This window comes from Chamaea fasciata, unplaced genomic scaffold, assembly GCF_029207755.1.
Source record: "Chamaea fasciata isolate MVZ Bird 193981 ecotype frontalis unplaced genomic scaffold, bChaFas1.0.hap1 SCAF_1, whole genome shotgun sequence".
NCBI classification, from domain to species: Eukaryota; Metazoa; Chordata; class Aves; order Passeriformes; family Sylviidae; genus Chamaea; species Chamaea fasciata.
In genome coordinates this window covers 149,843,987-149,870,291 of record NW_027094086.1, presented here as the reverse complement: position 1 = coordinate 149,870,291, position 26,305 = coordinate 149,843,987, and the positions used below count along the sequence as shown (strand labels likewise).

The following is a 26,305-nucleotide window of genomic DNA, read 5'->3' as shown; positions in this document are numbered from 1 at the left end:
AACAGCTCCTGCTGTGGCTCATTTTTCAGTCTCCAGTTCAAACACAACAGGGGTTGTTTGTTCCCACAGTGCAGGCCTGACCTTAAAATCGCTCACGAGCTTTTGCAAACTGCAGCCCAGCTGGTTGCAGAGCTCCAGCCATCTGCTTCTATTTTTAAAACTCCAGGTTGCAGAGGGTTCTCTTTGGTTTCCACTCCTCTGGGATTGCCTTAAACAGAAGTGCACGGAGCAGCAAGGCCCCTGTTTGCATCCCAGGGATCCTGAGGGATTGAAGTGCAGCAGGAAAGTCAGCAGAGCTGATCTTGTGCAAATGAGGGTGTTTAAGAGAGTACCCATTCCTAGGAAATCTCAGCTCCATAGGGCTTGGGAGGCGTCAGGCTTCCACATGTAACCATCAGGCAGGAGCTGGCCCAGCTGAGTGAGCTACCAGCTGGATTTGGATAAGGAAAAATGGAACTTTTATGTCACTGTCCAAGATTTCTTGGCTTTAGGTGGCTGCTGGAGGCCACAGACATGGACAGAGAAAGTTTTATACACAGAGATTTCAGTTGGCCTCCTGTTAGAAACATTGCTTTATATATCCAAATTCAAGGTTTCTCTTACAGCCTGGGCCCCCATAGCCTGTCCTTCCTCCTTCCATCTCCATTAGAGAAGATTTTACCTCCAACTGTCCCCAGGGAATGCCCCCAGCTCTGTCCCATGTCTCATGGGAGACTAAGAGCCTAAAAATCTCTGCAGAGCAGCCGAACTGCCTCCACCAGCCTGAGACATGGATTAATCAGACAGCTCTGTACTAAAATTTTAGTGTTCTACTGGATTTCTATTTCAGTACAGGCAAATAATTTCTGTCTATATCTAGGTGTGATTGAGAGGCAGTTGACACAGTTGAACATAAAATCCTTCTTTCTCACCAGACAAGACTACATTTGAAGTCTTTTCCAGTGCTTGTTATTCTGTCAAGGAAATACATTTTATTTTTGATAATTTATGTATTTGCCTTTTAGATGTCTAACTCAGCTATAAGATAAAAAACCAGAGTGTAAAGATCCATGTCAAATATTGCAAATGTTTTTATTTTTGTTGGAATTTTTATGATTTTTAAAAAATATTCTCTTCAAAACTACAGATCCTGTCTTGGTGTCTTGATTGTATAAATCTGTATAGGTATATACAAAGGAGACGAGTTTCTGTTAGGGTCTATGTGAATCCCATCAATATTGTCAGGGAAGTTTCCAGTCATCCAGTTAAACCTTATTTTATCATCTGGAGAGTTTTCATGTTTCACTAAGTGAATTCAGTAGACTTGCAGTGACTTTATTGGGCCTTTAGAAAATCAGCTCACACGTGAACTCCTGCCTTGCCAACATCTAACTTTATAAATCTTGGCTTGCAAGACTAAATACATCTTCCCTGGAATAACAGAATCATACAGTGTCCTAATGTTATTAAAAATAATAATCTGCTTCAAAAAATTGACAGAATGCTGCATGAAAAGATAATGTTTTCCTCCCACATAAAAAAACCCTATAATTAAAAAAAAATCCAAAACCCCAAATGAAACCATAAAAACAGCTGTCCAAATCATGTCTACTAATTTAATATCAGCTGCCACCGGCGTCTCCATCAAAACTTATCCAAGGATTGTTTTACATCTTCACTGGGATAACAGGAGTTGGAGATGCGTGTTCCACACAGACTCATCAGTAATTTTGCATAACTCTGGCCCACATCTGTGCTTTTCCATATGTAAGACTCCATGCACAGTTTTATACACCTACATGCCCACTTTTTATTGAGTCACATGGAAGTCAGATGCCCGTCTGAGAATCCAGCCTGGCACACTGTGGGATCCCACTGGTTTCCATACCTCAGCTACCACTAAATCCCATGCATTGCCAATTAATTAAACCTGCAGACTTTGCAGCTCTTCCATTTCTATTCCATTTTCTTTACTGCTGCAAAACATCCAAGTGAATTTGCTAAGCAAAGCTGTTAGGACTGGGCACTGTTTAGATCATTTATGCTGGTTTATATTTGGAATAAATGCATGGTGGTGAAACCCTACAGTTTTTCTGAGGCCATTATTAAAATTTAACAATGAACTCAATGTTTGAATGGGTTCAGGAAAGAGCTATTATGTATCAAGGAGCCAAAGTCAAGGCTTTTTAACAATATTGGACAAAAGCAGTTAATTGGACAAACAATCCTTTAGGGAAAGAAAGAGTTTATTGTTCATGCAGTGGAAACCACAGCATAATAATTAACCACTCTGGATGTTTTGACAAAAGGTCAAATGCAATAGAAGCACAAAGTGCTTGAAAATCCATGTGAGAAGTCCTCATGTGACAAGCCAAAGTACTTGAGTGAGGACATAAACACAACTCAAACATGTGAATCTCAAGTGCCTAAACCACTTCAGTGTTCACACAGGGACCAGGTTGTCTTTAGAGCTCCTCAAAGACAAAAGTTCAAGTTCTGAGCAGATTCATAACTTCACTCCTGCCAAAGCTTGAGCAGGAGACAGAAATCAGTCATTTCTCCAAATTCTCCAAAAATAGGCATCCCCAGACTGCACGTAACAGGAGGACCAAAGGTGTCCCTAACCTTATGGGAGTTCAGTTTTGGAAAAGCTCATTTCTCTGCACATACTGGGTAGAGAGAGGTGACAACTGAGAGTGACACCCTCCTAAATGTCACCAAGACACATCATTTCAGGATATGTTTATATTAGTAAATAAAATTATCAATTTCTTGCCTGCTAGAGCCAAGAGAAAGTAATATATGACTTCTAAGAAAACAACTAAAATCTATCTCTCCTATTCCAAGGTGGCTTCATCCAAGCTACATATGGCAAATCTTGAAAATTCTTGAGCAGGCGTTTTCTTACTTTATTTCAGTAGTGAAGTACAACTCCCCCATTGCTTCCAGTCTTTTCCCTACAAGCAAAGGAAATGGAAATGTGAACCTAGAGTCATAAAGCATTTCTGTGCATTCTCTAGGCAAAGGCTAATTAAAAATTATGTAAATCTGGCAGCCTCAGCAATGACACAAATGGAAAAAAAAGAAAAGTTGTAGAGACAAAATACCCACCTGTGGCAAATAAATCCCAGTCTATCGGATCAGATTTTCTTTATCAATAATGTTTACGAAGAAAGGCTCATTGGAGCACACTGAAGATTTACAGGAATTGGAATGACATAGATTGGCAAGGAATATGAGTAAAATTGGCACATCACAGGTCTTTTGGCTTTCACAGATTGGGATAAGTGTCTGAGACTCACTCCCTTGCCTGACTTGAGTCTCGACCAGGCAGAGCTGAGGACAGGTCTCTTACAGACCACATGAAAGCTTTAATGGCCTCTCCCCAGTACCACTAAAAAAACCATTTCACATTGCCATGGCAGCACAAACCACTGTAAAGCTAGATAATTTAGTTCCTCTTTCACTCCTTGAACAAAGTTAAATAATTTTGAGTAGATCAGATCTGGCTCCAAGACAGAAAACACAGTAACACTCTTCCCACGCAGCCCTGATAGGATAAAGCATCAGGCAGGCTCATCATTTCTCTCTCTTCCCTTTATTTCATGCCAGGTTCTTCTTGATTAAGTAATAATGTGAAATGGTGGAACAAGAAAAGGTTGGAGATCCCCAAAGGAAATCAATTGTGCCCTGCAGCTCGTTGTTTTTACAGTCACATCTGTCTTTTGGACAGACTGGTACCTGCAAGTGCTCCATTTGCTTTTCAGGGAGGAAAAGGAAAAAAAAAAAAGAAAGAAAGAAAGAAAGTAAGAAAAAATATGACTGTTTCCAGCAATTGCACTTAACAGCCACTTTTAGTCAAGAGCTGCTGTTTGGCTCCCATGCTTCCAGGAAACATTGTTCTGTTTGTTTTCAATGGCAAAGAAAAAATGAATTAATAAACGGTCCCTCCAGGTTTTTAGTCTAGGAGTAAGGATACACCCTTTAGAGCAGGGAACTGAGCACAAGTTCCCTTGTGTTCCTTCTCACAAGGGAGAAGAGATTAAATGGAGGGATCAGCTCTAACTGATAATGGTCCCTCTCTTGAAAATAAAGTGTAAAGGAAAAGATGAGAAAGGTAAAAATTTTCTAGAAATTCTAGAAAAAATGGGCCAATATTATCCCTGCACTGATCATTTACCATCAGCTTCTCAATTCCTGCTCTAAGACAAGAATAGAAACAAAACAGAGGAAAAGGCACAATGAGGGCAATTCATGGCAAACTTTAGAGCATGACAGATCAGGAAGTTCAGGAAATCTTGAGCAGGGGAGTGTATTGAGTTTCTGGGGTTCTTTTTTTTATCCAAACCTATAAACCTGATAATAGAATTAATGAAAAAGGTGCAAACCTCTCATTCGAACAGGTGTGGCCCCTGGGCAGTAGGGCACAGAGTTCAATCAAGGTGAAAGGAGAATTAATCTTTCTGAGTGCTATTAAAATCCACAAACCAGTCACCTTGTGTGCCCTGTGTCACTTCCCTCCATCCATTCTGTGTTCCTGTGTTTATTTTGTGCTCTGCCCTCACCAAATTCTGGACTATGCAGTAATTTATCAGAGAACTACAGGCAGCAGGCCTGTGGAGGAACAGGAATGGCCATGGGCAGGCATCCATGGCTACATGGGAGTGGTCAGCAGTACAGGTCCCTGGAAAGTTTTACTTTCCAAAAGTAAAGGGGAACCTTGAAGTCAACAGGAATTGTTCCTTCTCAGGAACATCATTCATGGCCCTGCCTGGAAAATTAATTTCAAGAACCTGAAGCAAAGTGATTTCATAGATGGGTAATGTCTAATTAGCAAGTAATGTATTTTAGCAGAATTTCTATTTCATGATTCAGCTTTGGAAAGTCTATGAAATTGTGCATTTGCCCCCAGAAAGAATTGTAGGCTAATTTAGGTAATATCAGAGAACTTATATAGAAAAAAATTGGTACTTTTGAGGGCATCAGGTCTGAATGAAACCCAGAACTATTCTTGACACAAATGTTTGCAGACAGATGTTTACACAAGACCAGACTCTAACTGAACCATAACATCCATATTCCTAATATAATTTATTGTTTGATACTTGGCACGTCCAAACTTCAGCTGGGTAAAAGCAGCAAAAAACATTGAAATACGATGAGAAACTCTATATTTGGATTTTTGTGTTACCCTAATTTTTAAAAACATTGACCTGTGAATTGTACTGGTGCAGCTGGTGGATATGGAAGGACAATGGAAGCTTCCTGGAGTGCTGGCTGTCATTATGTTAGGTTTCAATTGCCTTTCTTTCTTTGCACATGTTAAAAGTCTACGTAGAGTGGAACAAGATGAAATCTAAAATTAATTTGCTGCAGCTACAATAGGGAGGCAGAATATGCATTTTGTTCTAAAGATAGGTGGGTAAATTAGGGCCTAATCTCCCAGATTGTCTATGGAGTCAGTAGAGCAACAGGGGTTTCTCAGGGATGAATCCAAAGCACCTTCCTCAGGCTTTTTGTAAATTGTCTTGTGTTGGAATGAGCAGAGGATGCTTTGTCATCTGTGCAAACCACAGAGTGCGAATGCCTGCACGCTCCTGGGATGGAAACCTGCCCTCAGGAAAACCAAATTTATCATCTTTGCTTTGCTCAGCTTTGCCCAGGAAAAATCTGGAATATTTGGGGTGGCCCGTACAGACACTGACACCCATGTTCCTGGACTTGGGAATGTTTCCTTGTGCTTTTTCCTTCACAGAGAGTGAAGCTGTTTGGGATGCTGTGGGGCACCTGAGGCGTGGGACAGGACCATGGTAGGTGTTCCTGGATAACCTAGGGAAACATCCACCCTTTATCATCTTCGCTCAGAGGATGGTGAGGCCCTGGCACAGGTTACCCAGAGTTGTGGCTGCCCCATCCCTGGAAGTATCCAAGGCCAATCTAGATGGGGATTGGAGCAACCTGGGGTAGGCGAAGGTGTCCCTGGGTGCTCCTAGGGTTTGGGACTAGATGATGTTCAAGCTCCCTTCCAATCCAAACCATTCTAGGATCCTACAGCCTTTTCCTGTTAGAATGTGTGATAAATACAGAGTTTATGCCCAGGGCACAGACAGCCCCCATTAGTCCATGAGTCAGGAGCTCTCAGTGCAGACATCACAGGAGCTGTTTGAAGAACCCTGTCCCAGGCTTTCTTTGTCAGGGACATTTTGTTGAGTTTCTGGGCAATCACATTTGCCCACTTGACATTTGTTAGCGGGTTTCGATACTTGCTGCCTCATGCCTTTAATTCCTTCGCTGGGCATGTTTCAACTATTTTAATGAGCTGATGATAAGTTTGAAGGGTGCTTGTCTAGCACAAAGAAAAACCATTTGTCCCAGGAGTGGAAGCACCATTAGCAGCCATGGCCTCAATCCCTGCTCTCAGCTCAGGGTCTAAGTACCACAAAAGCACTTTAAAATATATCATTAAACTTCTCCTTCTTTACGAAGAATGGAGGGGTTTAAGCCTGGAATTCACCTTAAATACTTTTTTATTCATTTAATTTTCTTAAGAGCTTTACTGTAAATTGTTTAAATATTATCACTGTGAATACAGGGTCTAGTGGAAATAGTCCCTGCCCACAGCAGGGGATTGGAACTAGGTGATCTTTAAAGTCCCTTCCAACACAAAGCTTTCAATGAATCTATGATTCTACAAAATACGCCAACAAATCACACTGTGTTTACTTTGATTTGGTTTTGGCTTTTTTCTTCACTAGTGAAACAATTATTGTACATCTTTATTTTATTTATAATTTTAGTGATCAGAAGCTAAAGCAGCTAACATGGTGCAATCCTATAACAACCCAAATGGAAAGGAGGTGGTTTTTGTCTTCACAGTTTCAGACTTTGAAGTATAAAAGAATAAGCCAAGTCCTTTGCAAGGTGTAGACTAAGGAACAAATTGTGAATCTCACATTTTCTGCACCGTTAACTCTTTAGTTGCCTGAAGTTTGTCAGAACAAACTATTTGCTGCAGGTGAGTTCTGCAACTGTTCTGGCTCTCTCTCTGGCTCAGAGATTCTGTACGGCAAAAATGGGTTAATTTGGAGTCAGTGGAGGCACTGGGATAACAGCAGATAAAATTGGAAAGATGTTCTAGAAAGTGGGTAAAAGATCCTGGTAGTCTGCTTTACTTTTAAGTATTCTTTGGAAGAGTTCACTTCCAGATGAGGGTCTGCTTTGCTTGCCACAAAAACAAAGAACATCCCTTTCCCTAAAGGGCAGCATCAAGTGAAGAGCGGAAGAGAGTGAAGTGGCTCAGTTTTACAGGTGAGCACCTGAAAAATGGTACAGAAAATTAAATTGCATTACACGACAAATTAAAAATGAAGAGTCATGAACAGTTCACATGTTAGCACAACTGATTTTGTTTATTTTTAAACCACCCCAAAAACCAATCATGCTTTATGTACATAGGCAATACATGGGATAGCACACCAAATGTAGACAAGAAAGAGAAAATATATTCTGGTTTATTTTGCTGGTGATTTAATTTTTTTTTCTTTTTTTGCTGTCCATCTGCTCAAGCTGATGAAATGATCCAACCCATACAGATTCCTATGCCAATTCTACCTCCCCTCCCAGTCCCACCCTGTCTCTCAGAGAGGGGAATCCATCCCATTTCCTCTGGGGGGTTTTGCTGACTGGTGGAATGTGCTGATTTTGTCAGTTCCTCTGGACCTCATTTCTTATGGAAAAATTTTAGTGCAGAACAGGTTTATTGGCATGGATCTGCTTTAACTATATTCTATAGTTAGTAGGTAAGACCAGCTAATGCTTTGGATTACTCAGGAAATCATAAGTAGCACACACACACACGAATTTAAACAGAAAATAATCTTGCACATCGTTTAGAGTGTTAATTTTCTTTCTTGTTTCCAGTGTTGTTTATTTCACTAAGCACTGCTGCAATTATTTCCACTTGTGTTTATGCTCTTATTTTCTTACAAAACAGTACACTAGGCTTTCTGTATAAAACATATATATAAACATTTATATATATATATATATATATAAAAACAAAGCAACCACCCCCAAAATGGACTTACAGGTATGTATTTGTCCCTCATTAGAAAATATACCGTGTGTACATCAGTTCATGGTCCCTGAATGTCACAGCCCTGGCTATTGGAATGGGGTCAGAGAGAACAGGGACTACTTTTCTCCTTGTTTTGCTTTAGACCACATGAGAAATTACACAAGGTGAACAAAAGCAGAGTAGTCACAGGAACCATCAGATCCTGTTTATACATTGGCACCACGTCGCTCTTGTTGCCATTGTTGTTGCTACTCTGCAATTTGACTTCTAGTTATTACTTCCCAGGAGTGAATATATCTTTTTTTTTTTCTTTTTGTCACATATATTCTCCCCTCAGAGGCCGCTGGGTGCAAGTTCAGGGGAAATGAAACACTAGAAAGTCTGAAAGATCCTGTAACTCTGGAAATTCTTACCCTGCCTAACTTTTCTGGCCCTCTTTCTCAAAGATGACCAATCATTTAGGAAATTATGGGTAATTTTACATAGCAACTAATCTTTAGTAACCATTCCTTCCAAAAGATGCTTTTGGACACTGATTTAAGACTGTTTTCTCCCCATTCATTGCTGGCATTAGATGCCAGTCTTGCAATTTTGTGTAAATACTGTTTTTTCAGGTGTAAGGCTCCCGTTATTGGTACAGATTGTTCTCTGTCCTCTATATCTATTCTTTCAGGAAACAAACTGGTCATTGGAACTACTTATCATTACTGAGTGATGTGGTGGGAGAATCCCCCACACTAATTACACCTTAAAATTGGGTGGTACCAAAGGAGGGGTTAAACTTCAGCCCAATTTATTTAGGTCATGTAAAGGTGACCTAAATGAACTTCAGCCCAATTTATTTAGGTCATGACTTCTCAGCCTACAGACTCTGTAATTGAAAAGCCCCAGATATAAAAAATGCTCTTAGGATTGGGGACCAAAAAAAAAAAAAAAAAAAAAAAGGAAAACTATTGAATTAAAAAACCCAAGTACTGCTTGCTGGTTTACAAAGAGTCTATAACACTGATAAAATCTTCGGAAACCAATGTGCTGCTTTTTGTTTTTGTTTTTGTTTTTGTTTTTGTGTTTTTGTTTTTTTGTCTTTCTTTTCTCCCTCCATGCCCTTCTTTATTTTGGCTTCATTTCAACCCGGGAGTTCATGTCATCCCCTTCCAGGTCATACTCTTCTACTTGGCCACTGGTCCACACCTTCATGCGGTCGGTGAGGTCGCTGGTCCTGGGCGCCAGGATGAAATCATAAATCAGGGCAGCACTTGCTCCTCCAATGATTGGGCCAACCCAGAAAATCTGGAATACAAATCCAAGTCATTGTGTCAGGTATTTCTGCATTTGAAGCTCCTCTGAGGACCCTCACTCTGAAATTTGCAGCCTACTCGCCTGAATGTTGACTTAACCACATGGCAAAAGACCAGGAATTTGTCACCATGAATTGGTGATAGACTCAGAGGTGAATAACTGTGACTGTGACATCACCTTGTGATATTTAAAATCAGTTACCAACTGCTAAAACATCTCTGCTACTCCAGATGGAGTTGGGAGGGGAACATAATTTCTACAAAAGAGCATTATTTCCATCCTCCTATTAAATTCCAGTAATAGGCGAATTTGAAAGTAATACTTAACAAGGGGTTTGATTTTCCACTAGATGCTGCTTAGGTGGTGATATTGCTGTGATTGAACAGGCCTAACCACTTAAGAAAATTAAAATGTAGAAGGAGAGGTAATAAAAGGATTTTCGTAGACAACTTGATTTTGTTAGATGCAACAGAAGATATTCAAGATTTTGCAGGGCCGAAGCATAACTGAGTCTGAAAACTTTTTTATTCAGCAATATCAGTAGTTTAACACAAAATATTACCCCTATCTTTTTCTGCCTCTACAAAGAACAATAACTTTCCTATTAAATTCTGAACATATCAGCCCCTCACTTAATTACTTCCCTTTAGTGTCTTAATAATAATGTTCAAGTGGTAGACACTGCCAAAATTTCCCCAGTGTCCTCCTTTTATGTTCTGCTATTTAGATTAAAATGGAATCTGTATCCAAAATTTTCACAACCCCTTTGTATTACCACTAAATTTCCACCTGTGCCTATACCAAAATCATGAGTAGAAGAGTTGGAACAAGCCCCATTTTATATATTCAAGAAGACACGCTCATTTACAACGTTATATCAGCCTCCTTTATTGAGCTTTTGTGAAATAGGTAAATTTTTGTGAAATCCTCATTTTAGATACATTTAAACACAAGGAATTATCGAAAATTTATAGTGTTTCTGGAGCACTTATCCTTGAAAACACATAAGCAGACACTCAGGTTTAAGATGCTGAGTATTTTATTAGCTCTTAAATATTGGATGATCCATTTTAGCTTATAAACCTGCTTAAGAATCTTTCTAAATTGCTTTTTACCAGATTAAGCAGCAGGACTTTACAAACTTATTTTAAACAATAAATACTCAATACACGATTCTGTGTAATAAGGCTCAAAACAATTAAAGTGTTTGAAATAAATAAATATGTGGGGGAATAGCCAAAGAAAATCTGCTGTATTACTTTGAGCACAGAGACTGAATGAGCCTGAGGAGCTTTTGTTTGCCTGAGGCTGGTCAGGATTGAAAGGAGAATATTCTATGTTAAATGAAACGGAAATGCCAACTCTCTGACTTGGTCCTGATGATACGTGTTGAAATGTTTCTGATCTTGTAAGTTATGTGTTTTCAGAGCCTCTTGAGAGTTAAACAAATTTACTCAACTCACCCAGTGATTTTCAAAGTTGTTGGCGATGAGCGCTGAGCCGAAAGACCTGGCTGGGTTAATTCCACAGCCGGTGTAATCAATCTATGAAGCGGAAAGAGAACCAGAGGTGAGGCACAGATGAAGCTTCCCCATCACCCCCCTGCCTTCACTGGCCCACCCTGAGGTGGGACATGGTAGATACAACCTCTGAGGGCTAAAACTTACAGCGAGAAGGTGTCCCAAGGCAACAGAGAGACCAATGGCCAAAGGCGCCGATCCCGAGACATCGTTCCTTCTCCGGTCTGTGGTGGCCAGGACACACAGCACCAGCTGGAAGGTGGCAATGATTTCAATCCCCAGCCCTTGGCCTGCATTGATTCCCTCTGAAAGCTGCATGGAGGCAAGAAGGAAAATGTTATTTCATATTCCTGCATGACTTCAACTGGTGTAACAAAGTTCTGAGACATCTATTTCCTCAATATGAAAATGCAGACCTGCACATCCATTTCCCTCCTGGGGTTTGTTTTGCTTAACAGGGGAAAAAAAATAGAAAGAAATAGAAAAAATTGAACAGAAATTAGTTTTGAAACACTCCCTGCTGTACTCAAGTCTAGGCATAAGCAGCTTTTTTTGATCCAGCGTGGTTGAGTGGTTGCTGTTTCCAGCCAAAGTGAGCACTCAGCCACTGGGCACAATGAGAGTGCAATTGATCTATGTGTGAGAAACAAATCAGCCAGAGAGTCACCTTCAACAGAGTTTACTTCTTCAGATGTCAACTGTGGTGCCTTAGGACAGTCACTCATTGTTTCAGGGATTTCCACAATAATATTAAGATATTAATTTTACGCCTATACTGTGAATCAATTGCTTGAAAATATGCCTCTAATGCCACAGGAAATACCCTGAGATTTCCACAGAGTTCATGTGGGACTGGTAGATGTGACAGAAGACCAAAAGTATGTAAAGCATCTCTAGATATTAATATTTCATTAATGTATCTCTAATTTGCACAGATAATGGTGTAGTCAGTGGAGATGAGATCAATTCACCTGATGAAATGAAGGGGATCATTTGAAAGGTTTGTCTTTTTTTGTTTTATAGATCTCATTTGACTACAAACAGCTTAGACACCTAACTCTCTGGTGAACTACTTTTTGGTGTCTTAGACTCAAACTGAATCTCATTTCACTTCCTTGGGATAAATTTTAAAAAAATCCCCAGTTAAGGAATCTCAAGGGCCTGATGGGAGTGCTTCCATTTCCTACTGAAGTAGATTATCTAGAAAAACTCAAACTGTCAGAGAAAAATATTCAAATGGTGTTATTAGTCATGAAATCAGCAGAGTTTCTTGTAAGTGCTGTAGAATATATTGAAACCATGGTGATTCACACAAATGGACATTACAGAGCAGAAATTATGTCATATTTCAGGAGTACTGCTAAAAACCTGTGCCTAACAAGAAACCATGGAGGTAAATCATTTGACATTATAACAAGTTTTGAGTTCTGCTTTTAATTGCTGTATTCAGTGGTGTCTTCATTAAGTCAAGGCAAGTCTGTCACTGAGCTGAAAAACTTGATGTTAAGCAGAAATAACTCACTTGCATGGACGGGATGAAACATGAGCTTGGCCACAGGCCAGAGAACTGAGAATGTGACTCAGAGTAGGAAGCAAACTCTGCAAAACTTATATTAATTTGTGCTATCAGTAGGTTATCACATCTGTCAGAGCCCCTGCATTAAAAACTGCTGGGTCATACATGGCAAAAAACATAATTAAATGTTATTGTGACCTGTCCAGAACAATGAAACCACAGGAAATCCTGCTAATCATCTGATTTTGTGGTTTATGCCCTAATTTCCCCAAAGGTAATATTTGAAAATCCTTAAAATTTAAAGATGGTTAACTGAACCATTTCACTTTCCACAGGTGTTGTTCACATTTCTTATTTCCTCTCTGGAACAAAGTTTAATATCAAATTCCTAAGCAATGAAAGTCATTTGAGTCTTTCCTCATCATAAATCTGATTTTTAAATCCTGATAATCTGAAACACTAATAATGTATTTTTTATAGCTTGTTTTTATAGCATGCAGGAGTGATATCCTCTGAGTTGGAAGTAGTTTATCCACAAATAAAAGGGAATTCTGGTTGAAAGAATGGGTATTTTGGTTCCTTCAGCATCTGTAGAGTAGAAATTGAAATCCAGTAATGAAACCTTAATCATTATTAGGACTTACATGTGAGAAGTGTGTCTGACACAAATGCATCCATATGAGATGCACCAAAAATTGCAGGATCCAGAAATTCATACTTGACATCTCTGAATTAATATTCTATTGCTTTTGTAAGTTTTAAAAATAATTTTTTTCTTCACTGTAGAGACAGCGGGACTTTAGTCTCTCCACAAATTAAGGCTTCCAATGCGTTTCCTTGTATCAAAACCAATTTAAGAATCTGGACTCTATACCCTCTGGAAAATCTTATCTCACATTTGGAAGGCCAAATGGTGAAACTTAAAAGCCAGGTGTCTTAGCAAATAAGTGACTGATGTGCATATGCCCAAAACCAGATAAGAAACCAAATTCTTTCCTATCATAATGCAACCCCAGGGAACCCGGAGCTGACACATCAATGTTAGCATTTGACAAAGCCTTGACATTTTAAAAGATTAAACACTGGCCAGCCATTGGGCTTTCCCTTCCCTTGAAGGGCTTCTATAAAAGACAATAAGAGCAAAATTATTCTTTAAAAAACCTGTGATAATCCTTATCTTCGAGAGGTGGAAATCGTATTCTTCCTTTCCCTCCAGGAAAAGCACATCCTACAGCTGACGTGACTTGAGGTCATTATCCCTGCTAATCAACACTTATTGATGGGCTCTGTGGAATCAAAGAAAACCTGGAAATATCATAGGAAACCTTTTGCTTTCCTCCAGCCGGGTGATTTTACTCAGCCTGCCAGGAGCGTTAAGATTCCACTGTGAGAGCAAGGACCCTGGGCCATGTTCCAAAAATGGGACAAACCCAGGACAACCTTGGCTGTCCTGCTGAGGCCTGTGGACCTGCAGTGTGTAAGTGTAGGATAACAGAGTATTATTTTCCTCCTTATCAGAGCTAAATTATCACTGCAGCAGCAGCCTGGGCCATCTATGGTACACATGGAACATCACCGGTGTTCACCATCCAGAGCACACCCCAGAAAAGATTTAAAAAGGGAGTAGGAGGGCACATTGCTTTGTGTCAAGTTAAAATGTACATGTGCATGTGAATATTTATATTTATATTTATATAATCCTTATTCACAGAGGATTTGAAAGTCTCACCCAGATAACATTTTGCACCTTTTGAATCTGCGGGTTTAAGCTCTTGACAGAACCAGGGAGACACAGCCAACATGAGTTTGTCATCTTTTGCTCGTATTTTCTGTATGTTGTTCAGGTTTTTAATGAAAGCTTGAACTTTTGTGGAATATTTTGTAGAATACCAGGCTCCAGAAGCTTCAGGGTTGTCTAAAGCTTAATCTGAATTTAGTAGGAAGCAGCACCACACATTGCACACTTGACTAAAAATCAACAGCTGTTCTCAACATCTGCTATTCTGCTACTGAGAATATTCAGAATACAAGGTGACCAATATCTCTGGTCCCTAAATAGACAAAATAATGCTTTGAAACAAGACACAGCCACTTCTAGTGCAGTGTTGGGGTGAAGAGGACCCTTTCCAGTGACCTGTACTCACACTGCAATGCCATTCTCCCTGCACTGGTACCTCTTACCAGTAGTCACAGGGTATGTGAACTGACACTGCATCTGTCCTTGATGAATCTGCTGGCAAATCTTTGACATCTTCTCTTTGCAGCCCAATAATCCTCATTAAGGAAACAGGAAAAAATGTCAGAGGGCAAGGGACAGCATGGTAACTTCCTGACCTTTTCAGGCTTCAGACTTGGGAGATTTGAGGAGTGGATTCAGTGCTTTAGGGAACCCAACATGTTCTAAGGGGTTAAATGAAACACACAAGCCCATATTCATCTCCGAGAGAGTCTATGCAGACTTCTTTTCCTTTTTTGTTCTCATGAATAATTCCACTAAACTTCATTTCTAAGTCAGTGTTTTGACAGAAGAAGCACCAGAAACACACATAAGAAATGGGCTGAATCATTGGCAAGATGTGAGAGCTATCTGTGGACTTATCTGATCAGCTGAATCAATCTTGGCTGCATTAGTTTACAGTGAGTAATTCCCCCTCAACCCTCACAGCTCCCAGACAAGAAGCAGAACATGTAGACACCCCAAGGGAGGTGCATCCTTCTGTGAGCTGAATTCCACCACTTCCAGCCTTAACAATCCCATAATTAATATTTCCCCCCACCCAGTTCATTGTGAATCTGAACCAGGTCATGGAATAAAAATCTACCGGAATTCAGTAAATGTGCAGAAATCACATCTTCAGAAAACTCCTGCGATGCAACTGATTGGAAACTAAGGAAGCACTGAAGGCACAGTGACTCAAGAGACATTCAAATGAGGAGGGTCAAACCCCCAAAATCATTATCTAGACATGAACATGAGAGCAATCAGTAGAGAGGAACACCTGCTTTGTGTCTTAGGAAACGGGCAGTGGCCACATCACTTCCAGCTCTCCCTAACATCAGACAGGAGATGGAAACTACGGAATTTGTTTCCCAGAAGTGCCCTTCACTGCCGCGTTTAGCTGTCTGATTCCCACAGCAATAATTTGGGCAAATTAATGGTATGTTTTCTGTCCTTTTGATTTTTTTTTTTTAATTTTTTAATTTGTTTTGGTTTGGTTTTTTTTTTAGGACAGAATATTTATGAGTTGTCCGCCTTTGGAAGAGAAACGGGGACAGGAAATTAAACTGGCCCAGGGAAAACCCCACTGTGTACTTCTCCAGTGGCTTCATATTTTTCTCATTATGAGTGAAAGTATATCAAGTCCAAACCTGTTTCCCATTATATGGATAAGATACTTTGTTATGCAAGGTGGTTCCATCACATGGTGCTGAGCTCCATCATCTCATCCAAAAAACCCTTAGCCCTGGATTGGAGCTTCCAGAGCCCAGCTTCCTTTCATATAACAGGGATTAGTTTCCTCATTGTTCCAGGAAAAAAAAAAAAAAAAAAAAAAAAAAAAAGGGCCTCTGGAATTGCAAAAGTCTATTTTTTAGCAGGGGATTGTCAGCTTTCCCCATTCTTATGAAACACCAGAGCCAGCCCTGCCTGCTGGTGTGGTTTCGGGGGAGGAAAATTTAGGCCACAGCCTTTTTAATGGCTGGGACTTCTCTTCCTTGCATATCCTCACTATCCTACCTAAATTATTACCTTTTCCCTGCCATGGCAGACATTTTTCTTAAAATCAGCATTTTATTCGAGTAAATTCTTGCCGTCTTACAGTATTTTCTTCTTATAGCTTAAAATTTCCCTTCTTTGACTTTCCTTCTTTTACTGAATAAGGAAAACTCTTCACAATAGTTTTGATGGTTCATTCTCTCTTCATCATACCCTCTTTTGAAATAATGATCATTCTTTTTTATGCCAAGTAGCTATAATTTAAGTGTTTGGCTGGCAAAGTTCTTTAATGGGATGTTCTACAAATGTAATCTCAGAAATTCATCTCCCTATTTCCCTCCAAACCACACCCCACTGTCTTGCCTGTCATTTTGTTTGACTTTCCTCAGTCTTTCAGCTCCAACTCTGTTATGAAAAGAACTTGATGATTTCCATATTGATAACATACCTTTATTCTGCTGCAATTCTATCCCACATCTCCATAGCTATAAAGCATCCCTTGAGTGATAGTAAAAATTGATTCAGAGACTTCATCCCTGGCTGTTTAACTACAGTTATTCACTTCTATCCTTGCTATTTAACAGCATCACTCTGAAATGGATGTTTCTATACCCATTAATTGAGTATTAAGGATTCAGGGTGTGCAAAAGTCTCATTTCTTTAGTCAGGAGAGACAGGCAAAGATCTAAAGAGTTTCACTTAAAATTATGCGACAGGAGCACTCAGAAGCTGCTTATGAATTAGCTTTGGATCGTATCCTACATCAACAATGGAAGCATTCAGGAGAACCTGGGGACAAAACATATTGTCCTCTGCTAGATTATCCTTCCTATAAATACAGCCTTAAGAGCTCTAAAGGGGACTCATTCAATTCCCAGAGCAGAAATCATATTTTCCGTTCTTTAGGCAGCAGACACCCTCCAGGAACAAGGCTAAGCTCCCTCCTCCCACCCTCTGCAGGCTGAGGAGAAATTATCCAGGGCTTTGTGTCGTAGTGCCATGGAGAGAAAGAGGGGAGAATGATTATTATAGTACACCAGAGCACATAAAATTTGTATGTCGAACCAAGACAGGCAGTAAAACTCAGTTCTTCTACAAGACTTGCATTTAGCACAGCTGGTCAGAGACAGATAATTTTTTTATTCACACATTTACTTTTTGATGTGCCTCTGGGAAAGTTGCTGGGGAGAAACTTTTTTTTTTTTTTCTTTTTTTTTTTTTTTTTTTGGTTAACTGTTGCTGCTGACAAATAAACAACTTCTATTCAGAGGATGTAGAATTATGAGGTTTTGTAATTTTTTTCTTCACCCAGCCAAACTCAAGCAAATACTTAATTTGCTGCAATGGTTGAAGCACTCATTTATACCACAGAGCTGTTTATTATCTCCTCTATTGCCAGTCCAGAAGGAGAGAGCATTTCAGTGGAGAATTTTGGGCATATCCAAATTTGAGCCAAACAGGATCGTCCTCTCTATGTTGTTACTGAAATAACACCTGGATTTGCACAAATCTCACAGTATAGTGGTTGGCAAAGTAATATTCATTTTGTATTTCTAGACAAACTCCATCAAATCTGTGAAGTTCTCAAAATTTGTGCACAGCGTTGAAAACTTGGCATTTCCATGGGATTAAAAACCAGCTCTGAGGCTGTGCAATGCACTTCAGCAATTGGGGGGACAATTCCAGCTCCTTCGTTTCTCCACCTTGTTCACCAAACAAGAAGTCCTGACGAAGGAAGGAAAAGGGGCTGAACCTGACCTTACCCATTCCAAACACAGCTATCAGTGCCCCTCAGGAGGAGCTGTGTGAGTCTGTGTGTGAGGAAACACATTTCTGCTCTGAAAGCATCCTTTGACTCCACTTGGCACAGAATGAGAGCCAAGAGCCTGGAAAATTTAGTTTTCTGCGACACCTCCCAGTGGTTCCTAGAGAGGGGATGCACAGGACTCGTGCAGGGAAGCACACAGAGGATTTTTTTACTCCTTTCTAGTCTGTGGGTTGTGCCTTGCAGAGCTCTCAGGCCACATTTTTGCCCTCCTGCTGTTTATAGTTTCCTGCAGGATGCCTGTCAGGCCCTGTATATTTGATTTACCAGGTTGATGTTGTGCCTCAGCCTCAGATCTCCAATGAAGCTGCAGCAGTCCAAAACCAGCACCGGCTCTGGGTGCCAGGAAGATCAACACTTTCCCATCAATTACACATTAATAAATGCTCAGGGCTCAAAATGTTCCCAGCCAGGCCAGAAATTCCTCCAGGAGACAATTGTGGCACCAGGTAAAGACCCCTCTGTTATTGAACTCCCTCGACTGGGCTGGAGAATGGACAAATAAGCAAAAATGTACTACTGCCCTAAAGAGAACAGGCAATTTCCTCTGAAGCTAAACAGGAAATTTTTCAAGGGTAATTTTTTCTTCCTTTAGTGACGTGGCTTATCTTCCAGTTGTGATGTGGTTTGGTATCCTTGCTTTAAAAATGCTTCATTTAAAAATATCTATACAGCCCAGGCAGTGATGTTTTTTAGGATTCTCTGATTAAAGAAGGTTTACATTGTCTGCTACAACCCATGAGCCCTGCTACAAAAACCTAAATTTTTTTTCTTACCATTGCACCATTTTAACCAGAACTAATCCATAATATTCATTCTCTTGCTGTGGACATTTCCATTTGTTCTCAGGCTGTGTTCTTTGCCATGTCAGATCTTGGTTCAGAACCCACACCGACTGACAGATATTTTTTTAACCTTTCCAATGACTTTAAATTAAAATTTGAAATTTAGGGTTATCTTATTTGAAGAGTCTTTCTATCCATCTGCCTCTGGTGTGTCTGTCTTCATAACACACAAACGCCCAAATACATTTGGTAAAATCAGAGAACTCTATGGAAAGGAAACCAATTTTAACTTACTATTGACCCCACCGGGAAGGGTGGTGGCAAACTGAATTTTACATAAATCCTACCTGGTTTGACCGTTGATCTAACACAGAAAAATATCATTCTCTGAAAATTCCAGCATGACTCCACTTGTATCACATTAACTAACCTACCAAATTAATAATGTTTTTTAGATCTATGGCAACTTATTGTTTTAAACACCCCTGTGCACTCCTTTCAGGAATTTCTACCATTTCTAAATAGAAATAAATGAAGAGAACCTTTAGTTTGAGGCCTGCAGAGCATTTTCCACATGGTCATCCTTGGATCCACTGGCACAAAACCCACTTTGATCTCCTCTGTTTCAGCACAGGAGGACTGGACTGCAGGAGGATGAGCACCAAGGATGAGCACAATTCCTTGTCCCAGGAATGGCCGTGCTGCTGCATCCCTCTGTGCTGCCTGACAAAATCCTGGGATATGGCTTTATTGTTAGAGAGCATGTCTTCACAGAAATGGAAATCAGATAATAAGCTCTGAGATCTGAGATAAGCACTAGAGTCATAACCCCAAGTTCTCAGGGGAATGGATGATAACCATCAGGTTTATATCTCAGCCCAGATGTTTCTGCTGTCACCGTGTGAACTCATTAAAAAGAGGCCAAGACCGTGGCCAGTTTTGAGCAGGTGCGTTTCCTGTGTCCCACCTGCCCTGCCTGGGGCCTCTCAGTACAATGCTGGCAAGCCTTAAAAGCCCTCTGCTGCAAAAACTGACAGGGAACAATGAGCTATTGTTGTGACAGCCTTTGTTAAGAAATAAAAATCCCAGATCAATGTCATGGACCGGAACCATTTTGCTCACTTTAAAAATGCAGCAGCTTCTGGTCCCTTGTGAATGTTTGAGTCCCCAAGCATGTCCCAGCAGAGGCAGGGTTGGCAGGAGAAGCCTAAACTGGATGAAAAATATGCAGAGCAGAGGGAAGAGAAAGGGAGAAAGAAACTCCTCGCTGACCTAAACATGAGAAATACACAATATATAATCTGCATTGAAAAAAAAAGAGGCATCCAAGGATTTTTCAATAAGCAGTAAAGGTCAGGAACTCAGCTGCGTGTCTCGTCCATCCAGCAGCACCTCTGGAACTGCAATTTTCCACAGTGACTCAGAGGAAAAGCAGCATCTCTTACTCAACTGTCCCCTCACACTGTCAAACTCTCAGTTTATTTTGGATGTTCTTACAACTCAAGCCGGCTTTGTTTAATTGGAGGTTGGAGAATGGGCTCTTAGGGCGCGGGCACAAGGAGACGGGGAAATCACCAGGCAAACACCGAGTCATCCAGGGCAACCAGGCAAGTCCTGCTCCCCATGGTGAGAAGGACCCTGGTGAAGACCAAATGTGGGGAGTGTGGTGATTCCCATGGGGAATCCCCTCTGAGACAAGTTTCTAAAAGATGGGAAGCATCCAAAGGGGGATATCAGGATAAACACTTCAGTGCTGATCCAAAAACACCATTAAAAGATGTGGCAGGTCTCAACTACACGAAAGAGAATTCCCAGTGCTGGTGCAACATTATGTTTGCACTGGAAATGCAAATTGAGAATTTGTCTGAAGAAAGTTCACCAGGCATGGATGCCCTAGAGATAAGATCATCTGCAGGTGATAAGGATCCACATATCACATCCTATGCTCCACTCTCCCGCAGACAGGAGATTGCTCATCTTCCCCAAGTAGCAGAATAAAGCTGGAGCTGGAGACATGTAGACAAAAAAGGACAAAAACCCTTAAATTCTCCAGCACTGAGGTTCCAAGTTGCTCTGTTGCTGCTGGATCACAATCCAGCTAAGTGGGAGTAATTATGGGAAAAGGACTCATTCCCATCACTGGAAGTGTCCAAGGCCAGGCTGGATGGGGCTTGGAGCAACCTGGTCTTGTGGAAGCTGTCCCTGCCCATGGCAGAGGGTTGGATCTATAAGGTCTCTTCCAACCCAAACTATTCCATGATTCTGTGGTTCTGTGATGTGCCTTTGGTGAAGTTGGAAGGCATCTCAAAGCAGCAGATACGAGGTATGTGGAGTCAAAGACAGCAAAGTTTTCCTTTTTCCCCGCCCTTGAGAAATCTAGAGCTGGACACAGGGTGTTGATCCCCAAAGGACATTGCACCCTCGTGTGCACCAATTCTGCCACGGCTGATCCTGATTTGGGGAGACCCACGGAGCAGCAGAGACACAGCCAGTTACGGCAGAAATTCAAAGGGTGTTCCAGCGACAAGTGACTCTCCATACTCCAGGAATAGTACCCGTATGAATATTCACCTGTCTTAAAATGACCTCTGAATCCACTGACCACAGATCTCCTCTGGCTTTTCCAGAGAGCTCCTTAGTTACACAAAAAACATTTATCAGTCCACTGGGTGTTTTCTAAACCCAAGCCCTCCTATTTGTTATTCTTGGTTGTTTTTCTTTTCCCTTTATCTACCCGAGCAACGTTACCTTCAGGTCTGTTTTTCTTGCCTACAATTTTTGAGCCACTTATAACTTTTAAAATAATATCTTTCATCGTAAACTCAAAGGCAGCATTTTCAAATAGTTTCTTAATTATAGCCCCAAGGGTTAGGGGACGCATTTCCTGGCACTCTCATCACTATGCCAAAATATAAAAAATATAAAAATAAATAAAAAATAAAATATAAAAATACATAAAATTGTGAAAATTGTGGTGTCTGCATGTGTCACAAAGTTCTAATCATTTAAATATACTTCTATATTAACTCAGGTTATTAGATAGATAGATAGATAGATAAATAGACAGACAAATGTAGAAATATAAAATAATCTGAGATAAAGCAATTTTCTGGGCATGTTTTATAAAGTTGGATAAAAGTTCTGCCGAAAAACATTGTTTAACAGTAAATATTGTGTTACTTTACAGTACAGAAGTCTCCTCTCACCCCTCTTTCCTGTTTGAGCTCTTTGTTGGTCATTAACTGCCTTGCTGAGTAGTTTGTTCCATTATCCAAACTCCAGATCTGTCCTCATCATACAATAGCCAGCTCTGCTGGCAGATGAGTGCATTTTGGATCTGGTATTCTCTATTCTTACAGCTTTACCTAATGGAAATTTGTAACATGTAGTAATTCAAGTTCCAAAAAAAGATACAAGATGATGTAAGGAAAAATATTTAAATTTTTAGAAGAGCAAACACACTGCATACTCCTCTTCCAGCTTCTCCAATTCTCAAAGTTTTTACTTTGGAACTCACACCACTACTAAAATATATTGGAAGTTAAGTGTCTTCAAAGGATTCAGTAATCTAAATACATCTCTGAGTGTTGTCCAGAATGTCTTACTCGGGACCAGCCAAAGTAACTAAAAATATATCTGTTGACTTAAGCAAAGTTTGGATCAAAATCCTAACGTGTGACTGGTTTGCTTGTCTTAGTGTAAACCAGACCTTAACACTGAACATGTTAAAGGAACATCCCGCATTTTCATCCTCCCTTCTTTCTCCTCAGCCTTGTACTGTCCATGGCTGGGTTTTGTGCTTCATTTGATTGTGTTCCCTGTTTTCTCCTTTGTGCAATGAGAAAGACATGGATTTATCTCACTTAATTTTGGATGCTTAGCAGAGGTTTCCAAGGCTGGAGCCTCAGCATGGCAAAGAGGAGCTGGGTGTCTCTGGGAGAAACTCAGCAGATCTAAAGGTGGAAGTGCCTCTCTCTGTCTCTCATTCTCTGTGGATTAGAGGGGAGCCAGTGGAAATGGGTTCTCAGCTTGGCCCCTCAGTGCAGGACCTGCAGCCAGGCAGGAGAAATCTGAGTTCAGGCATGCAACCCCACCCAGTGTGCACTGGGAGCACTGGATGGCCACTCACTCCATTACACTGACTCCACCACACTTTTTCTGTGAAAAACACCTCTCCAAAAGCACGGTAGGGCCAGGACAGAGGACAATGCCACCCACATCCAGACCCTCTTCCCAACCTAATCAAACAAGCAGCACTCTCTTTCTTCCTATTCCTTTTCTGAGCAGGGAATCCACACCTCGCTACCCACAAGAAGGGGCAGAAGACAGAGCAGCTGGGAGGGATGCCAGCTCTGAGCCTCCCCTCCTTGTCCTCAGGTTTAAAACCAGAACAATAAAAGCATCTCTGTGGTTTCTCCTTGGCAGCTCTGCTGAAGGAGGCACCTCGGTGCTGTGGATTCAGAATGTGCCCTGTTGGCATCAGCTCTTCACGAGCACAACCCCTCTGCTGCTGCTCCCCCGTGCCTCGGGCTCAGACCCAGGTCTCCCTCAGCCCTCCCCTGGCCAGGCACTCCAGGCTTGTCACTGGGAAATGAATGGATTTGCTTTCCTTTCTTTTCCTCTCTAGTTCTTTCTCGCAAGGGAAAAGAACAGCTGCTGCCCTCACTATCCCCAGGGGGAGTCTCCCCAGCCAAAACATTTATAACTGGATGTGAAAGAGAAAAAGAAACCAAATTCTGAATATTTTCCAATGACAAACAGTGAGACCAGAGCGTTTAGAAACTATATTCTCTGTTATTCCATTGCACAGAAATTGCTGATCCATCTGTAAAATTTATATGATGGAGACTCAACCCTGTCTGGTTTTGCCTTTGCAGCTTGAGGAGTTACTGACTGAGGGGCAAGAAAAGCTTCACCCCCCTTCACAAATGGCCAGGTTTAGAGCTTTGGTTAGAGGAAGGAACCAGTCATCAGGATTTTATGGAAGCAAAAGGGAAAAGCCAAGCTTAAGTGCTACCAAAACCAGACCTCCCGTGTTTAATGGCAGTTGGACCTCTCGAGGAAACCACTTGGGCGGACACCCTGTCCCTTGTGGTTGAGCTGTTCCCTCTGTCAGTGGTTTCAGAGGAAAAGATCACGTCCCAGACTCACAGCCAGAGCCTTCTGGAGTCAATAAAATTATTTGCTCTCCTTCCCCAAAATGTTTTGAGTGAACCCATCAACATTTCCAAAGCGCTGGCAGGATGGAATAGCTGCAGGCACCAGGAGAGAGGGAGGAGAGCAGCCAACTCAGAGTAACACGAGGGTGGATGATACTGAGCTGCCCAGGAATCACCTTAATATCAGATTTTATTCTATTTTGAAAACTTGACTCGTGTTCTGAATTAACTGCAATGTCAAATCACAGTATGCAAAACCATATTACTGTATTGCCTAACTTATTTCAGAAGAGATGTTGCATTTGCAGCTTTATGTCCCAAACACCCTTGTGACTTCAAATGGGCAGATGATTTCAAATTAGCTCAATTTACAAACTGCAGTCAGGAATACTCTGCAAACAAGGGGCCAAGGAAAATATGTGAAATACTTGTTCTTAAGAGATCAGGTCAAATAAGTGACCAGAAGGAATTTCCATTTATAGCACTGTGTGTCCTGCAGTGGCTGTAGCGCTGCCTCTGACAGTGGGATGATTTCAAGTTTAAAAGTGTATTCATCTTTTTTTTTTTTCTCCTATTATGCTGCAACAACAACAGCAAAATGACTTTTTGAGGAGGAGGAGTTGTGGCCAGGCAGTTTTTAGGCAGCATGATATGAGCATCTGGCTAGGAGAGAGCTGGAACCTGCACCCAGTTACCTGTAGCTGCCTCATATTTTCTTCCAATTTACATGTGAAAATTCAGGATTTATCCAATTTTTGCCCAGAAATGCACAGAAAAGGCAGCTGGGACTCTGCCTAATGCAACAGGTACTGCTCACACCTTTGGGGGTGGGATTTTTCCTGCTGCACAGCTCTCTCTGCTCCCATGGGTTTTCACTGCAGCCATCCCCAGGATGCACAGACCATCAATTAAGTACTGAAAATGAACCACACTCACAGAAGCCAAAACAACACTGGTATATGCACATTAATCAGCCTGACACCTTAGAGACCCTCAGAACCGCAAAAGGTCATACAACTGCCAATGATTTCAGAGTTAAATCAGCATCAAAAGCCACCTCTCAGCAACTTGGATGTACAAAACTGAACATGAGCAAAAACTGATCAGGACCAGAATGTCCTGAATCTCCAAAATGAGGGTGGGGAAGAAGGACCATCCCTATGACATCCTGGTTATCAGTCAGGACTGGATTCTCTGCTACAACAAACCGCCTGAGGTCATCAACACCAACAGAACCCCCACACACCTGGCAGATTATAGGTGCTAAATTTCTACTCAAAAAAAAAAAAAAATTTAAAAGTTTCTACTTACAGCATCTACCCCTGCATCTTAAGTAGATTACAGGTGCTACATTTTTACTCAAAAAAAAAAAAATAAAAGAAAGAAAAAGAAAAGAAAGGAGGAATTAAAAGTTTCTACTTACAGCATTAAGCCCCAGGGAGTTTCCTGGGAGAGAGGAGGTGACTCCCGAGAGAATGGCCGTGGCCACCACTGCCCCCAGGCACTGGGCGAGGATGTACATGAGCGCTTTGAAGATGCTGATCTGGCAGCTGAGCAGCAGCCCCAGGGTGACAGCCGGGTTCAGGTGTGCCCCGCTGATGTGGCCCACGCTCTGAGCCATGGTAGCGATGGATAACCCAAAAGCCAGGGAAACCTTCACGTTGTCCTGAGACCTCGTTGATGTTTTGTTGGCCACCACGGGGAAGTTGAAGCCCAGAGCCGAGCCGATGCTGATAAAAATAAAAAGGCTCATGGCCAGGAACTCGGCCACCACTGCCCTCCAGAATATTTTCTTTCTGAATTCACTAGCCATCTTTCCTCTTTCTCTCTCTCTCTCTCTCTCTCTCTCTCTCTCTCCCCTCTCACTTTCCCTTCTCCCTCTCTCCCTTCTTCTGCCTGATATTTTTCCTTTGAGGTCTGAAGAGAAATCTGGAGGAAAAACACAGTCCTTGGATTATTTATAGGGCTTTGGGTGGTCTGTAGGAGGGAAGGGGTGTTGCACAAAAGGAGGAAAGAACATCTACATAGATGCTGACTGCTAGATTGATGTAAGACACTGTTTGCCTGCCAAAGTTTTTTTCTTCCTTTTTTTTTTTTTTTTTTTTTCTTTTCCCCTCCCTTAACAGCATTCGATCCCTGCCGCCGTTTTTTAAAGGCTTTTTAAAATTCTTGGAAAAATCCTTAGGAGAGCCTCAGGAATTTCAGCCTCACTCCTTTAACTCCTGTGTCATCTGTCAGCGCATGCATCGGTATGAAAGCTTTGATAGAATTTGTCTGGAAATTCTCTCTGAAACAGAAAGCAAAGTTATCAATGCAGGCTGGTAAGTTATTCACGTTCAGCCTCAGCGGCAGCAGATAACAGCTGAAAGTAGTAAATAAGACTGACAGCTAAATCCACACTCCAGAGGCTTCAGTAGCTCTGTTTCGTTT

At 41.2% G+C, this 26,305-nt stretch overlaps 1 protein-coding gene across 1 annotated transcript; it reads right to left on the bottom strand.

The window, feature by feature from the left end:
* Window positions 1–7,367: 7,367 nt before the first annotated feature.
* Window positions 7,368–25,967, bottom strand: AQP1 (aquaporin 1 (Colton blood group)). The gene is made up of 4 exons (XM_066201707.1): window positions 25,299–25,967; window positions 11,023–11,187; window positions 10,819–10,899; window positions 7,368–9,346 (listed from the first exon to the last, which is right to left on the bottom strand). The coding sequence occupies exons 1-4, from the start codon at window positions 25,686–25,688 to the stop codon at window positions 9,167–9,169; spliced, it is 816 nt and encodes a 271-aa protein (XP_066057804.1). The 5' UTR covers window positions 25,689–25,967; the 3' UTR covers window positions 7,368–9,166.
* Window positions 25,968–26,305: the final 338 nt, after the last annotated feature.

Coding starts and splice junctions, on each gene's coding strand:
- AQP1 (XM_066201707.1), bottom strand. CDS start 25,688: ATGGCTAGTGAATTCAGAAAGAAAATATTCTGGAGGGCAGTGGTGGCC. Junction 10,900..11,022: donor CCTTGGGACACCTTCTCGCT/GTAAGTTTTAGC, acceptor TCCGCTTCATAG/ATTGATTACACCGGCTGTGG. Junction 9,347..10,818: donor ACAACTTTGAAAATCACTGG/GTGAGTTGAGTA, acceptor TTTGTATTCCAG/ATTTTCTGGGTTGGCCCAAT.